General features: G+C 48.6%; 1 protein-coding gene across 9 annotated transcripts in view; it reads left to right on the top strand.

Moving 5' to 3' along the window:
* Nucleotides 1-15,774, top strand: part of BCL2L11 (BCL2 like 11) — a 56,068-nt gene extending 40,294 nt beyond the window's left edge. For 5 of the 9 annotated variants that reach the window (XM_070474024.1, XM_070474034.1, XM_070474054.1 and 2 more), the window contains one exon: nt 5,626-9,923. In XM_070474024.1, coding sequence (XP_070330125.1) covers nt 5,626-6,098 — 473 coding nt within the window. In that variant the 3' untranslated portion in view covers nt 6,099-9,923. Of the gene's footprint in view, nt 1-5,625; nt 9,924-15,682 lie in introns of those variants that run through there. The other 4 variants (XM_070474060.1, XM_070474038.1, XM_070474048.1 and 1 more) reach the window with 2 other exon arrangements.
* The last annotated feature ends 1,119 nt before the right edge of the window (nt 15,775-16,893 follow it).

Here is a 16,893-nt window from a genome sequence, read left to right as displayed (position 1 = left end):
CACCACATCCGGCCAAGGGGATCCCCTGGCACTCTTTCCACAGCTGTGTTGAAAACAAAGCTTGTTAGGCAGTAGCTATGCAAATGCCCCTGTTGCCTTGGTGACGAATAGAAAGTGACTTTGGTCTTCGGGCAGCATCAGCCTGACACCTGAGAACAGCAGTGGATGTGGAGCTCACGCTGGAATCCCAGCTGAGTTGCCCCTTGACTCTGGTTCTTGGTCTGAAAGCGGAGAGAGACCAAGTCTTCTTAGCAAGCTCCACGTCAAGTCGTCATATGCGGGCCCTGCGCCTCTCTGACCTGTAGTCTCTGGCTGGTCGTTTAAAAGAATGTTTAGACTGATGGGCTGTGAGTGGGTGGTGGCGGCCTTCCACCCAGCAGTGGGGCCGCTCTGGCGCTCGCCTCGCCCTGCGCCCTGAGATCGTGACAGCATTCAGCGTTGTTGGAAGAGCAGACACCGCACGTCTGGGCAGACACTCCGTCCTCATTCGCCCAAACTGGAGCAGAGCTTCTCTCTTTGTAAGAGTCCTTCCTGGTCTCAGAGTCTAGAACTCAGTCTCCTGTAACATGTTCCCATTTAGAGATAGATCTGTATTTTTTTTTTTTAAAGTTTGGGACATCTTAGGCATTCATGTTGAAATTCTGTTGAGAAGCAAGCCTTTGAACAAGTTAAATCACTCAGAGTCTCAGAGTTCTGGTATACCTTGCTATTTGGTTTGTCTCCGAGAGTTTGGTATTATGCTTTTTTTTTGATAAGATGGAGAAAATAGTGTCATGTTACCATTGTTACCTTGACTGCCAGAAAACTCTTAACTAAACTGTGGTTCTGTGGCACCAAATCTCTGTCCTAGTTCCCTGAATAAGTCTTCTTTTCCTTTTCCTTTTTCTTTTTCAGTATCTCTTAATCATGTTTATGGCCTTACTCAACCTTTATTTTTGTTGCGCTTTGTGCATCTCTCTGGTTTTGATGGTAAGCCCCCTTGAGTGATGATGCCGAGTGAACCTGTGGGTGGTACTTACCGAGTCATCGGGCCCAGTGAGGCCTGTGGAGCCCAGATTGTTGAGAGTGTCCTGCGCTGCGCTGGAACTCAAGGCAGGCAGTCAGGTCCCCTGGTGTTTCCTGATCTGCAGGCTCGGTCTGTGAGACGCAAGAGAGCCACGCTGGCTCAGAGGTCGTGAAGAGAAAAGGCTTGTGCCAGGTGGTTCCATTTAGCGGTGACGGTGGGCGATTCTTTGAGTCCCCAGGCTCGGGTGCATGCAGTCAGAAGGCCTGGTGTGTCCTGTGGACTTTGCGGAGCCCGGGCTCATCTCTGCCTGCAGGACAGGAAAGAGGAATCAGAGCTGCCCTCCGCGGGTGTGCCGTGGTCCCCCTGACCAGTTCTCCAGGGCAGCCTGGGAGGGTATTTTAAAACACATTTTTAAAAATACTTTTTTTAAAAACAGTATTTATTTTTGTCTGTGCTGTGTTTTGTTGCCGGGCAGACCTTCTCTAGTTGTGGTGAGTGGGGGCTCTTCTCCAGTTACGGTACGTCGGCTTCTCATTGTAGTGGCTTCTCTTGTTGGGACAGACTCTGGATGCACAGCCTTCAGTATGTGCAGCGCGCGAGCACAGTAGTTGCAGCTCACAGGCTCCAGAGCGCCAGCTTCGTGGCTGTGGCCCACGGGACCAGGGCTCCCTGGCATGTGGGATCCCTGCCTTGGGAGCACAGAGTCTTAGCCACTGGACCACCAGGAAGTCTCTCCAGATCTCTGTTGCATCCTGCACGCCTGCTTCCCAGGCAAGAGAGCATGTTTGGCCATGATTATTTTGGCCTGCAGATGGAATTAAAATCCCCCAGTGTGTGATTGGTGGTCCCAAGTGCCACCTGAGATGGTCCCAGAGCTGAAACCGTGGTGGTGGCCGGTGCTGCGTTCTGTGACAGCAAAGCAGCGCGGCAGCGCACTGTCACATCTGCTCTTTGGATGGGAAGGCCCATCCGCGTCTTGACTGTTTTGGTGCAAGGCCTCGGTCTCACTGGCACGCGTGGGTGCTTTTCAGTCTGCAAGGCGGGCGCTTGCGCTTGCCTCTGCCTGGCCTCTGGGTTGGGGCCCAGACTTTCTCTGCGGCTGTTCCCATTGATGGCAGCACCACAGGCGCCCCGTGCAGTGGGCTGTGACTCAGGAGTGCCCCCAAGACCTCCTGCGTGCAGACAGGCTTCGAAGTCAGGTGTTCCCTGTCAGGCGGGCCCGTATGAGGGTGGCCAGAGAGGGGCAAGGCCCTCGGGGACCCGGGTCTAGACCACAGAGACAGAAGTCCCAGTGGGATGGGATACTGTACTTTGTGCGCATGTGTGGATGAGCAGAAGAGGAAACTGAGAAACAGAAAGGATTTGAACCTAGGAGCGTGTTTAGTGTTTTAATCTTTTTCCCTCCAAATGTACCATTGTAATATATCTTTTTAAAGTGTTTTTATGGTTTAGACTAAAGCAGCATTATGCAATTCTTGAGCTGGGAAGCACTGTTTTTCACTTAGAGGGAAAGGCGTAGGCGCGATGGTTGAGCACGCACGGCTATATTAGTTTGCTAGGGTGTCTGGAGCACAGGCGGGGGCCTTAAACAGCAGAAACGGCTTTCTTTCATAGTCCCGGAGGCCAGAAGTCCGGGCCCTCTCGCTCGCTGCGCTGCAGTGTGTGTTGGTGACTGCCACTGGCGAGACGATCTCTGTGCCCTCTGCAGGTGTCGGAGGGCAGCATATCCACCCTAACGGGAGTTGCCCATCCTCCAGCTGTCTGTGAGGTGTGAGCCAGCAGCAGCTTTGGCTGGCTGGGCCAGCTGTCAAGGGCTCTCTGGGCTGGCACTGCTCTTGAAATCAGCAGTAATGGCTTCCTCCATTGAATGTCGTCCAGAATCAGTTGTCCGCTGGAGTGATGGCGTGTGCTGGGCTGTCCCGCGTGCCGTCTGCGGGCCAGGCGTCCCCGGTCTTCGCTCACCCCAACCTGGTAGCATCTCCTCGGTCAGGGGCTGGCTGTCCCTTTTGCCAAATTTTTCCTGCGTTCCCGTGCCACCCTGGCATGTCTTCGCATCTCCACCGCATATTCTTTTCATGTGAGACGAAAGCAAAACTCTTAATAAAAAATTCTTTTGCACCTGTTGTCCTCATAGTGTGCATGGAAGGTTTTTTCCTCTTAGATAATTCCATTTCTGGAATATAAAATTGGCCAAGGGTCAACAGTCAGAGTCCATCCCTGCGTGTGACCTGGTCCCCTCGTGGGGTCATCTTGACTCCATTCTCTGGCCCGCCTGAAGGCCACCAGGGCCAGCCAGACAGCTCTAAGACGTCTTTCCCCATCGTGAAGCAATGGCTTAGCCCAGCCCCATGTACACTTTCTTCATTTTAGTAAATCGTGGTTTTATTTTGAATAAGCCTCTTTCAACCTGTTAATATTAGTCTCAACTAAAATTAACCTTCCCCTAAATTATTCTCACCCTGAAGAAGCAAAGTAATTTAGAAAGTTAAATCAAAACAAAGCAATCTTGTGTGTCGAGCAGATAAAAATCGCAGACTGTGGTTACGGAACGCCTCTACAGGAATCGCTTACATAAAGCCGATTTCCTCCAGTCTGGTTCTGGAAGGAGCACGGGAAGTGCTCAGGCCTTATCACAATTCCATCCCGTCCAGCACGCCCCAGAGGGCTGTGTAAACAGCGGCCAGGGGGGAACCCTGCTTGCAGCTGGCATCTGCAGGCGGCAGTTACGTCTGGGAGGGGACGCCCGTCCTCAGCCTGCCCTGTGGCCAGTGGTCCCAAGTTTCTGCATTGGAAAAGACCAGCCCCCCAGAGTGAGGAAGGGGGTTGATGGAGAGCTTTAGGCAGAGCAGAGAGCTGGCCTGGGGTGTTGAGTCAGACCTGAGCAGAGAAGCAGCTCCTGACGGGGAAGCAGGTGGTCTCTGTCACCAGCTTCGGCTGCTCTGTGTGTGCACTCTGCTTGCTGTTGTTTTTTAGTTGCAAAGTCGTGTCCTGCTCTTTGCGACCCCAGGGACTGGAGCCCTCCAGGCTTCTCTGTCTGTGGGATTTTCCAGGCCGGGATACTGGAGTGGGTTGCCAGTCCCTCCTCCAGGGGATTTTCACGACCCAGGGATCGAACCTGCATCTCCTGCATTGGCAGGTAGATTATTTACCGATGAACCACAGACTGGGGAAGCCTTTACACCCTGCACTCACCCGCAAAATGGATTAGATCCGAAGGTGGGCGTGCTCTGGAAGACAGGGGACCTTGAGACTTTCAATAGCCTAGCAGTTTCCTCCCGAGCAGTATCTCAGCTTGTCCTAAACCTGTGGGGGTCAGCGGCAAATAGACATGTTCTATTTTTTGTCGCTCTCTGCCTGCCGATCTGGGGTGAGGGTTGGAGGGGCAGGAGTTGACTCCACCTGTTTGCTGACCCTGGCTGCTGGGCTGGGCTGACAGTGTGCACCCAGAAGAACTGCCTCGCGCCAGAGGCAGGGGGGCATGTCAACACCTCACTTTGTTTATTAGCTTCTTGGGGCAAATCACCCCGAATCAGTGACTTCTCAAATAAGTCACAGCCGCCCGAAACTCACCCTTAAGGGAGCCTGAAACAAATGTGACTGTCAGTGACTTAGTTGCTTGCATCCACTGAGTTCCCGTCCGCTTTCCCCATGCCTCTCTTCACGGGACCCCAGCTTGGGTGACGTTTGTCAGCACCTGGGCGGAGGTGGTGGGTGTACCGCCTTTCATCCTGTTCCTGACGCCAGCTGTCTAGTGTCCACACGGCACTTTCCGCAGAGCCTGGGGCAGGCAAGGCATGAGCGCAGAGGCTGGGAGGAGCCTCAGGAGCCGCAGCACGTTTCTTCTCTCCTGCTGGCGGAGCAGCCACAGCGCAATCGTGGCATAGCCAGTGTCCCCTCAGTAACACAATCACGAAGCCACTCCAGGTCGCCCTGATGCAGCAGCGGCCAGCGCTTCATAGTGGCGCTCACACAGGCGTGCAGCGCCGGAAGCCCGTGACCGCGCGAGTGCCCCGTGAGGCGCGTGCAGAGTGCTGCGAATGGCCTCAGCTGTTACACAGTCATTGTTCACAAAGCGTGGGGCGACAGAGCCTGACCACGCCATCTTGGCGGCTTTGCTCTCGGCCTGCGTTGGGTTGTTCCTTTTCCAGTGGTTGCTGGGTTCCCTGGCCCAGGCAGCTCTGGTCAGCTGTGACGTCCCCTGTGGAAAGAATGTGCAGCTTTTGTTTGCTGTTGCTGTTTTGTTTTTGACCGCGGCGGGCGGGATCTCAGTTCTCCGATAGGGGATCAAACCTCTGCTCTTCGCCTTCGAAGCAGAGCCTTAGCCACTGGGCCACCAGGGGAGTGCCCCAGAACTATGTGGCTTTTAGAGGGAGAAGCGAACTCAGGGACCCTCTCTGAGTCTCCCAAACAGCGTTTCGGTAAAGAGCATCGCTCAGCGCCCCTGCTCCTGTCGGGTGACAGCTCTGGGAAGAGCCGGCACTGGGGTGGCCTGTGCCCTGCTCAGTGCTTCCCGCGGGGCTGGTGGCTCCCGGAAGCCCGGTGCCCTCCTCGCCCGCCCCCCGCCCCGCCTGAGACGGGTCAGGGCTGGGCAGTGAGCGGCTTCTGCCTTCTCGTTGCAGGTCCTTGTGCGTCCGCAGGCCGTTGGGGGCCTCCCGCAGATGGTTCTCTTCCGCGTGCTGCGTTACATCGTGCGCCTGGTGTGGTGGATGCAGTGACGGCGCGCAGCGCTGTGCTCGTCTCGGGCCGGCCAGCCCTGCGCGCGGGCCCTCGGTGCTCCCGTGCCCTTGGCGTGCAGCCCGCGGGCCTTCGCTGGAAGGGCGGGCGGAGAGCCAGCCGGCGCGTCCCCGGAGGACACCACGCTGCATCTGGACCTGACCTCTGTCTGTTCATCACCACGCGGCCGACTTTCCAACGGAAGCTTGTTGTGAATGTAAATGAGGGGAGGGATTCTCTTTTCTTAAAAACAATGTACAAATCATGGTTCTCTGGAGCAAGATTTTATGCAAGAATGGTGTTTACATGCAGTGTGTGTGTTTTTTTTCCCACCTTTGATAAGAGCAGGTTTTTCAAAAAGGAAATGGAAACTTTTTAACCAACTCATGAGTGATTTTTGTACTAAAATTTTAAGAACCTTTTGCCTACTCTCAGAGGATTATATAAACTCTGCAGTGGAAACTGAGCCAGCTCATTTATAAAGCTGCCTTAGTTTATTTTTAGAGGTCACCGTACAGCATTTCTAAACAGGAGAGATATGACATGGCTCCTCCCTTCCCAGTCATTGCCTGTTGGACCTTTTTTTTTTTCTCTTTAATCACTATTATTAATACCAAAAAAGTTTTTACGAAATGGAACTGGTAAAGGGGGCAGAGAGGGGTCCTTTGTCAGTCTGTATTGACATGCCACTCCCATTGTGTAAATACCTACTTACCTCCTTAAAATTCAGTTGCATCTGTGGCAGAATTTTACTCTGTGTGTGTGTGTGTGTGTGTTTTACTTACATCCTTTGGTGATGCTCTTCCAGCCTGTCAGGTGCTGATGAACACATTTGGTCCAGTGACTGTTTCCATGGCCCGAGGCTGTATCAGACATAGGTCAGTCTGTCTCTTGGTAGCTTACCCACTGGGAAGTGCTCGCTGTCGGTTTTCGCCTGCTCTGATGGACTTGTTTAGAAGTGCTCTGCAGAGGTTCAGGGCAGTTCTGATACCAGGTTTGCTGTCGGCTTTCCCGCCACACAGGGTGGCCTCTCGGCCTAAGGCTCCAGGGGACTGACCTGCCCGCCTGTGGCCAGGTTCAGCTGCAGGGGGCCATACTCAAGCCCTAGTGGGAATTTGCAGCGGCTGTGGCAGGGCTTTAAGCAGCTGTTTTCTGGGCATCCTGGCTTTTCATCCAACTCAGAGTTCATCTGGCCTTCAGTGGCTCACACTTGGCTAACCGCTCTTTGAAGTAAAGGCTTCATTCTGCTCTCAGCAGTTCTCACAAAGAATGCCATCAGACACAGGGATGTCTGTCAGTTGTCCACCTCCTGGGACCTCTGGATTTTGTCAGGCCCCCCTTCCTGCAGCCACTTCGGTTGGGGGTGCTCTTCCTTCACACCTGCCAGGAAGATGGCAGAGAATGGAAGCTCACGAGCTGGTCGGTCATTTCAAAGGCAGTTAAACTACTGGGGAGAACCAAGACAGACAACTGAGGGAGCATTGCAAGCAGGGAGGTGGGGGTCATTCTGTGAACCCCATCGCTCTTATAGTTTTTGAAACCTCAACTGATTAAACAGCTTTTTTAAAAGACATACATGATTTTTCAAACAAGTCAACAGTGCCAACAACAACTGTCATGCTTGCTTTTGGCCCTTCGAGGACCAGTGTTTTTACCTTATCGGTTGGAAAAATTGATTCATTTTTGTATCTTTATAGTTTTATATATATATATATATATGTTACATATATACTTTTTCCTTAGGTAGAGAGAGATTTGACTCCAACTATTCTTCCTTCCAAACATTTTCTTTTCCCCAAGTAGCTTCTTGGGGTCTTGAATTGTTTTAAAAGCTGTGTTGAGTCTCAGCCTGTGTCCTTTGACCCTTTGTCTTGAATCCCTCTGCTGGATCCTCAAGTCCACGCAAGCGGTTAAGGCGGTCCATGGAATTGCAGCCGTGGGCCTGCTGGACACACACACACCAAAGACGTATTTGGTTCTGGGGCGCTCCCCCCCAGGATCTCCGTGTTCACGGGCCAGTCTCTTGGACTGGAGCACTTTATTCCTTCAGCACCAGTGCCCCAGGGGGCTGAGCGCTTGCTCACCCACTTGCAAGTTTACCTTGGGCTTGGGGGCCTGCAGGCCCCCTGGGCTGGCCGTGGAAGCAGCTGGTGAGGAAATCAGAGATTCTATGAATTGTAGAAGTATTAAAATGAGGATGTTGCCCCTGGGACTTGAGAGGTGACTAGACATCCCTGTACTGTACGTATCTGTTGATCATGATGCCTCCTCCCTACAGAAGGTATGCCCATGGTTAGGTGTACCTTTGAGGTCTTTCTTTTCCTTCCTTTGACTTTTTGTAGAAAGCAAAAATAATTTGGTCCCTTGTTGGAAACTTGATGCAGGTTTTGTGCCTTGACCACCTGGTCTCATGTGACATTTGTAGAAAGTGTCCTGTGACTTTTCACAGAAATACAATAAATGCGTGAAATTAACTTCATGAGTGAATTTGCAAATTACCCGGACCCCTCCATAGACCTGAATTGATGAAGATTTTTTTGTTCCCTTGGTTAAAAAAAAAATGTATATAGTGGACTATAACTTTCTCCTGTTTCTCCTTCTTAATATTGTATATATTTTTACTATTTATTAGATTAGGAACTCATATTTTACTTATCAACTGAGCCAAATGTCTGTGCAATTATGTGTCCTTTACTTTCTTGTAAAATTTTGTACAGCCTAAATGAGTAAAAGAAAAAAAAAATCAGTTTTTACTAAACTTTTTCAGAATTGAGGGATGTAAATATTGTAGATTCTTTTTCTATGTAATGTGTCCTACTGTTTCATAATGCTGTAACTTGTAGGAATGTTGTATATTTATTTCTGGCTTATTTAATGTCTTAAGTTCTGCAGAGTGTTGACCTCCCTTTCCCCTTTGCCCCCTGCTGTCCTGTTAATTGCTTTAACTCTTGAGGTGGTGACTGGTCAGCTCACGGCAGGCCACTTGGTCTCCCCAGCGTGGCCCTCCAGCTTTGGTCCCTGGTATTTCTAGTCCAGTGGGTGTGCTGTCCTCATGATGAGGTTTGTGTTTAGACACCGTAATGAGAGACCAGAAATCTGATAAGCTAATCAGATTCTCCTCTAGAACTTTCCAGTGACTCTCTAATTCCTGAACAGCTAGCTTTTCATATAGACAAGTGCTGTTAACTTCAGGCCATATCTTACAAAACAGAATACTTCCTATTAGCAGTGGGAAAGATTTTTCCATTGAAGATTTATCCCTGACAGCTCAGCGTTCAGAGACACGCGCACGTCCACTTCTGCAGGTGCTGCCACGAGACGCTGAAGGCAGAGACCAGGCAGATTGAATGCCCTGGTTGACCAGTTGCCCTGCTTCCCAAGTGACTACTGGACCACCTCACACTACTAACCTTTATTGGCAACTGATAAGTAGTTGAATTCCCCGCCCCCCACCCCAACTGTTCTCTGTGGCTTCCTATGCTTTGAGGTGCAGACTCTACTATGTATCTTCAGGAACTAACTGTACAGGCCCGTGCCCTCTCCCTAACCCTGAACCATTTGGTCCCAGCATTTGATCCACCTGCGTCTTCAGGGTGACACCTTCCTTCTGCTTCTCCAAAGCCTTCAAGCAAGGGTCTGAACCCCACTGGCCTGGGTGCAAAGAGGTGAAAGCTTGAAAGAGCTTTTTTAGCAGTTCTGTGTTGATGGCTTTGTCATCCCTGCTGATTTAGCTTGGTGCCTGTGTGTGTCCAGTCTGCACGCACGTGTGCACTGACATGACCACACGTGTCGCTAAACCAGCTGGGGTAACACCTGTCCTGCTCCAGACGGCATCATGTGTAAGAAGCACCCTCAAGCTCCCAGCTAAATAACTTGACTACTTTGATTTGGGAATTTCAGACCTTAGAAGCTCTCTTTAATTTGTACGTCCAGGTTCTGTGACCACTAGTTACTGTATCAGAACTCATCAGGTACTCATTTATAAATAGCACTGATCTGTCTGTAACTTTTTTCCTAGGACCCAGCGTATGTAGCATTTGTATTGCAATTTCCCTGGCTTGTGTTTTGCACTGATGGATTTTGACAGGGTAATTGCCACTTTACTTGTGCAATACTGCTGTAAATAATTGCAGATTTTTTTTTTTAAGAAACCCAATCTTTTATGTTCGTAATGAATTTTATATAAATAAAACTTTCAACTAGTTTTGGTGAGCTGTTTATTTCACAAAATGGTGGAGAAGCAGCTGAAATCATGGATATGTACACACCCACACTCTACCCTTGTCATTCACTGAATGTATTACCAACATGCAGATTTTGTGAATTGTCGCTTGAAGTCAAGTCTGTGTAGTATACTTAAAAGCAAACCACTCTTTAAAGTTTTGAAGTGGCTGGTGAGAGCAACTGCAAAGATTTCTGCCCACGTAGTCAGGTATGACTCAGCACCTGGGCTGGTTGTGGAGTATTAGGTCACAGGTCTAAACTATATTGATTAGTGATTATAGCAGATACCCTGCCATCTCAGCCTGTCTTGGTAGTTTGAAGAAGATTCAAAAAATGGAAGTCTTGTTTGACTCTTAATAGCTTATCTACATAGCACCTGCTTGAAGCCAGAAATCAGATGCCCAGATCTGTGGTCAACTCATTGCTGCTGTCTTCTAAAGGGGCCGTGGAGTTTGGGGAACCCTGTGCTGCGTGGCAGGTGGGAGCTGGTTTAGGGATGTCAGAGAAATTGCAGGTGACTTTGGGGATACAGTTTATAAAATCCTATGAATTCCTATAAATCCTATAAATAAATTACATAATTTGCCACTTCTACTCTGAAATAAGTGCTGGGAAAGTTAAAAGACTGGGTGAACTTTGTTTTAAGCAGGTAATAGATTCTTACTTTTCATTTGAATTACACAAGCAGTACATATGTTATGCTAATCTCTGCTGTATAGCAAAGTGACTCAGTTATACACATACATATATTCTTTTTGATGTTCTTTTCCATTTAGTTTCTCATGCGTGCATGCTGAGGTCACTTTACACAGCTTCACACAATTAAAGTTGTGTGCAACTGAAGTCACTTCAGTTGTGAGCGACTCTGCGACCCTATGAACTATAACCCACCGGCTCCTCTGTCCATGGGATTCCCCAGGCAAGAATACTGGAGTGGGTTGCCATTCCCTTCTCCAGGGGATCTTCCCGCCCCAGGGATCAAACCAGTCTCCTGTGTCTCCCGCATTGTCAGGCGAATTCTTTACCACTTGCAGCACCTGGGAATCCCAAGTTTATCCCAGGATATTGAATATAACTCCCTGTGCTATACAGTAGGAACTTTATCCATTCTATATGTAACAGTTTGCATCTACACACACATACACAACCTCTAACTCCTAGTCCATTCCTCTCCTGAACCTATGAAACAGAGATTCACAGATACACACACACACACATACACCCCTACACACCGTCAACCCATAGCCCATTCCTCTCCTGAACCTATGAAACAGATTCACACACACACACACACACTCAAGTGGTGGTTCTGGCTCCTGTTTCTAACCGTGCTTCCTTGCCAAGACAGGAGTTTGTGTTTTCCAGCCCTTTTTCCCCACAGCACACGTGCATGTGTGTCTGTTTACTTATTCAGCAGTTTTCCTTTCTATAAATGCTGTGCTCTCAGCATGTGGTTCTGACTTAGAGGTCGTAGGTTTTTCCATAGTGACTTCACTTCATTCTGATCCCTGGTGTCCTGCTGTGCCCTGTCTGCATCTTTGGTGCTGCTTGATCCATACCTTGCCAGCCTGAGGAGAGACGCTGGGTGGTGGTTCAGGGTGATGAGCTGAAACAGACTCACACGTGCTGCCATATTGTCTGTTCGACTTCATACGACCACCTGCTAACATTCTGCCGAGCCTTTGCAGGGTGATACCAGCCTGGGGCGGGGGTGTTGGCCAAATTAAAATTTTCCACTTCTGTGTAGGATGATCTTTTCAGACATAGTTGGCATCTGCTTTTTTCTCTCTAAAGGGCTTTGCTTATTTTTAGTCGAGTTAAGTTTTTCCTATCAATAATTGTTCAGTGGCTAAGTTCTGTGGAGTCTTTGCAACCCCATGGACTGCAAACCCCATGGACAGGCTCCTCTGTCCTCCACCATTTCCCCAGAGTTTACTCAAATTCATTCCACTGATTTAGTGATGCTGTATAACCATCTCATCTTCTGCCACCCTCTTCTTTGGCCTTCAATTTTTCCTAGCATCAGGGTCTTTTCTAATGAGTTGGCTCTTTGCATCAGGTGGCCAAAGTATTGGAGCTTCAGTTTCAGCATCAGTCCTTCCAGTGAATATTCAAGGTTGATTTCCTTTAGGATGGACCAGTTTGAATCTCTTTGCAGTCCAGGGGACTCTCAAGAGACTTCCAGCACCACAATTCAAAAGCATAATTAGCTGTATTTTCTGGGTAAAAGTCTCTTATATGTTGAAAATAAGTTTTCTCCAGTCTTTTCTCAATATTTTATTATGAAGATTTTCAAACATAAAGAAAAGGCGAAAGGAATGTACAGAGAACACCCACCAACTAGATTCTGCCTTTCACATTTTACTTCCTTGTTGTATATCTGTCCATCCATTCATTCATCTTACCTTGTGATGCATTTCCAAAGAAATCATAGTCATTGGCGACTTTATCCCTAAATGCTTCAATATGCATATGATTTAGAGTTCATTAATTTTTTATCAGTTTTCTTTTGAGATAAGATTTACATATAATACAACAACTCTCCAGTGTGCATTTGGTAAGTTTTGACCAAGGATGCAGCTGTCACCCAAACCCGTATCAAGATAAAGAGCGTGACTGTCACTCCAGAAAGTTCCTTCACGTTCCTTCTCATCCAGTCCCTCCCCCACCAGCCCTACTTCCAGTGGTGACTTCAGTTCCGATTTTTTTCCCACCATAAATTAGTTCCTGAGTTTGAATGGGATGGGATCATACAGAATGTGGTCTTTTGTGTCTGATTCTGTTTTTACTCAGCATAATGTTACAGTCAACAGTAATCCTTTTTCCTGCCCAGTAGTAGTCTGTTGTCTGAACAAACCACTTTTCTCCACTTATTAATTAGCACCTGAGCTCTTACAGTTTGGGCTAGGCTGAATAAATCTTCTACAAATATTCTTGAACACATCTTTTTGTGAGGATAGGCTTTATTCCACTGCATGTCTTCGAACTGCTGTGGTGTATTTGACGCAGTTGTCATGATTTTGAGTCAGATTTATCCCTCTTACATAGATGTTTGTCTTTTGTACTTTAAGAGCCCTTCCCTGGGCCAAAGTGTTAAATATATCTTCTGATATTGTTCATAGAGTGCTATGGTTTGTTTTCATCTTTTGCCCACCCAGATTTTTTGATGATATAGTGTGACTCTAACTTTACTTTTCCCCCATTGACAGCCAGGACTCTCCTCTTATCTTCACCTAAAATGGCTCTTTTACATCCACCAGATTCTCGCATTATGTGGTTCTGTTTCTCTACTCTTCCTTTTTCTGTTGATCTTTTCATTTCTTCTACATTGTGCTAACTACTGTAGGTTTATGTTTTGAATTTCTTGTCCTTGTTTTTCAAGACTGTCCTGACCATTCCACATTGTGTCTTTCATGTGCATTTTGGGATTAGTTCAAGCATCTTGAAAATTTCGGTACGGGTCTGGTTTGGAATCACAGTGACCACATTCATTTAGGGAGTGTTGCCGTTTTCCCAGGAGGGTTTCCAAGGTGGGTAGTGTTTCACTCTATTAGGCTGTTTTTGATTCTCTTAGTGCACTTGACTTTTCTTCCCATGTGTCCTGCAATTTCTTGTGAGCTTTTGTCTAGGGGGAGGAATGCGGAGTATATGGCATCCAGTCTGCCCACTCCCCACTTTTTAAAAAAAATTTTGGGGAGTATAGTTGTTTTACATGCTATGTTAGTTTCTGCTGTACATACAACAAAGGGAATCATCTATGTATGTACATATGTCTCCTCCTTTGTTTTGGATTTCCTGCCCATTTAGATCACCACGGAGCACCAGGCCGAGTTCCCTGTGCTGTGCTGTAGGCTCTGATTAGCTCTCGTATTTAATACGTAGCAGTGTGTGTGCATGTGCGTGGTACGTCACTCAGTTGTGTCTGACTCTGCACGACCCTATGGACTGTAGCCCAACAGGCTCCTCTGTTCACAGAATTCTCCAGGCAAGAATACTGGAGTGGGTTGTCATTTCCTTCTCCAGGGAATCTTACTGACCCAGGGATCAAACTGTTTTCTTTTGTGTCTCCTGGTTTGGCAGATGGGTTCTTCACCACTAGTTCCACCTGGGAAGCCCAGCACTGTAAATACATCAATCCCAATCTTCCAGTTCCTCCCACTTTGCTTTCCTCCTTGGTGTCCATATATCCGTTCTCTATGTCCATGCCTCTGTTCCTGCTTTGCCAATAAGATCCTCTATACCATTTTTCTAGATTCACATATAAGTGATATGATACTTGTTTTTCTCTTTCTGACCTCTCTGCAGGACAGTCTCTAGGTCTCTCCATGTCTCTGCAAATTGCAGTTTTGTTCCCCTTTATGACTGAGTAATATTCCATCGTGTACACGGAGCACATCTTTATCTGTTCCTCTGCTGGTAGACATAGGTTGCTGCCGTGTCCTGGCTCTTGTGAATGGCGCTGCTGTGAACACTGCACTCCCCACCTTCCTTCTTCCACCACAGTTGCTCTCCGTGTGCCTGCCTCTCGCTGCTCCCTTCCACCCTCAAAACTTTCTCTTCCCCCCCAACCCACCCCCTCCAGACAGCTGAGGGCAGCCATGGCCTATGTTGGGCTAATCCAACACTCTTTCCCAGCATCTTGAATCTGGAGCAAGCGAGCAAGAAAGGGCTGATGGGGGGGCAGCATCCTTGCGGCTAGAGGTGGGGAGTGGCACAGGGCACATTGGCTGTGGTACCTACTGGCCGTGGTACCCACTGCCCTGTCGCTAGCACACTCGTGCCTGGTCTCCCAGCTTCCTCTTTGTTCCTTGAGCTCAGGGTCCCTCCTGTAAGTTCTCCCTGTGCTAAGTCAGTCGGAGTCAGATGCCATTGCTGGCAGCCACAAGCGCTGACTCATTTCTACCTGTCAGGAAGGGCTGAATCAAAGGATGATAAGCAGTCCTCCATAAACAGTACAGATTCAGAAGGTGTACAGTGATAGGCTGGAGGTTAAAATTCCTCTTTGGGTGAGACCAAACGGGGTTGTGAGAAGACGGGAAATGACAAGGCCAAAGGATGCTCTCTCATCCTCTCTCACTTCTCCCACTGAGTCTCCTTGTCCTGATAACACTTTCCTGAGCCAAGCCTAAGTCCTTAGGAGAATCAGTTGCCAAGGAGAAGATACCGAAGAATGTCGAAGGCCCTTGTTTTCAGCATGCTATCCTGTATTGCATGCTCAGTCATGTCTGACTCTTTGTGACCCCATGGCTACAGCCCATCAGACTCCTCTGTCCATTCTGCTTCTCCAGGCAAGAACACTGGAGTGGGTTTCCATTCCTATCCCCAATCCTGTATATGATGTGCACTTCCACAAGGGACTCAAAAAGGCAAAACTATAATAGCTGCTCATCTTTGTCTGCTTAAAGCAGAATTGGGGACAGTTAGCTCTAAGGGAACCCATTCCCTGAGCTTCCCTGGTAGCTCAGGTGGTAAAGAATCCGCCTGCAATTCGGGAGACCTGGGTTGGATCCCTGGGTGAGAAAGATCCCCTGGAGAAGGGCATGGCAACCCACTGCAGTATTCTTGCCTGGAGAATCCCATGGACAGAGGAGCCGGGCGGGCTACAGTCCCTGGCGTGGCAGAGAGTCAGAAGTGCCTCAGCACAGCACAGCACAGCAACCCCTTCCCTACTGACTAAACAAGCTCAAATTTGGGGGACCATTCTCAAAAGCACCCTAAAGATGCCGTGTTCCATTGTAGACTTTCTGGCTCAAAAGGACCTCTGATCACCAGCCCAGTTTGGATGCATGAGACAAGTGCTCGGGCCTGGTACACTGGGAAGACCCAGAGGAATCAGGTGGAGAAGGAGGTGGGGGGGGTGGGGGGTGGGGGGGCGGGATCAGGAATACATGTAACTCCGTGGCTGATTGATATCAATGTATGACAAAACCCACTTCAATATTGTAAAGTAATTGCCTCCAACTAATAAAAATAAATGAGAGAAAAAAAAAAAAGAAGGACCTCCGAGAGCTTCTGCTACCTCATTATACTTTCAGTTCTCTAGGCCAGTGGTCCCCAACCTTTTTGGCACCAGTTTTGTGGACGACAATTTTTCCATGAACCAGGGTTGGGGGGGATGGTGGCTTCAGGGTGATTCAAGTGCATTACATTTACTGTGCACTTTATTTCTATTATTATTATGTCAGCTCCACCTCAGATCATCAGGTATTAGATCCCAGAGATTACAGACCTCTGCTCTAGGCAGTCATTTTCCTAAACAATTTATTTGACCCAAGTATGTTTAATAAGATCCTACCAATCTCCTAGGTGCATATGAAAATGCAAATGTGCTTAGGGGCTCCCCTAGTGGTCCAGTGATCGAGAATCCGCCTTCCCGTGCCGGGGACCCAGGTTTGATCCCTCTTAGTGGAGGAACTAAGGTTCCGTGTGCCATAGAGCACCTGAGCTCATAGAGCACCTGAGCACCTGAGCACCTGAGCACCTGAGCACCTGAGCACCACAGCTGCTGAGCCTCGTGCTGCAGCGAGGATCCCATGTGCTGCAGCCGAGCCCCAACGCAACCAAAGCTTTAAAAAATAATGAAATGAACATGTCAATGTGCTTAAAACTCGAACAGCCTGTTTTTGCTGAGGGTCTCAAGGCCAGTAAGCAGAAGGACCACAGCAGAATCCTGCACTGGAACCCCAGATAGAGTCGTCTCAGGAGCCTGGAGAAGTGAGGGGGCTGCAGCTGTCCTGGGTGTCTCATCCAACCCCCACCTGGCACCAGAACCCCCATGTCATCTACCGTGACAGCAAAATTAAAAGACGCTTGCTCCTTGGAAGGAAAACTGTGACAAACCTAGGCAGCATATTAAGAAGGAGAGACCTTGCCCACAAAGGTCCATCTAGTCAAAGGTATGGTTTTTCTAGTAGTCACGTATGGATGTGAGAATTGGACCATAAAGAAGG

This window comes from Odocoileus virginianus, chromosome 2 (genome assembly GCF_023699985.2).
Source record: "Odocoileus virginianus isolate 20LAN1187 ecotype Illinois chromosome 2, Ovbor_1.2, whole genome shotgun sequence".
Classification (NCBI taxonomy): domain Eukaryota; kingdom Metazoa; phylum Chordata; class Mammalia; order Artiodactyla; family Cervidae; genus Odocoileus; species Odocoileus virginianus.
The sequence above is the reverse complement of the archived record's forward strand: the minus strand, read 5'-3'. Positions and strand labels throughout refer to the sequence as shown.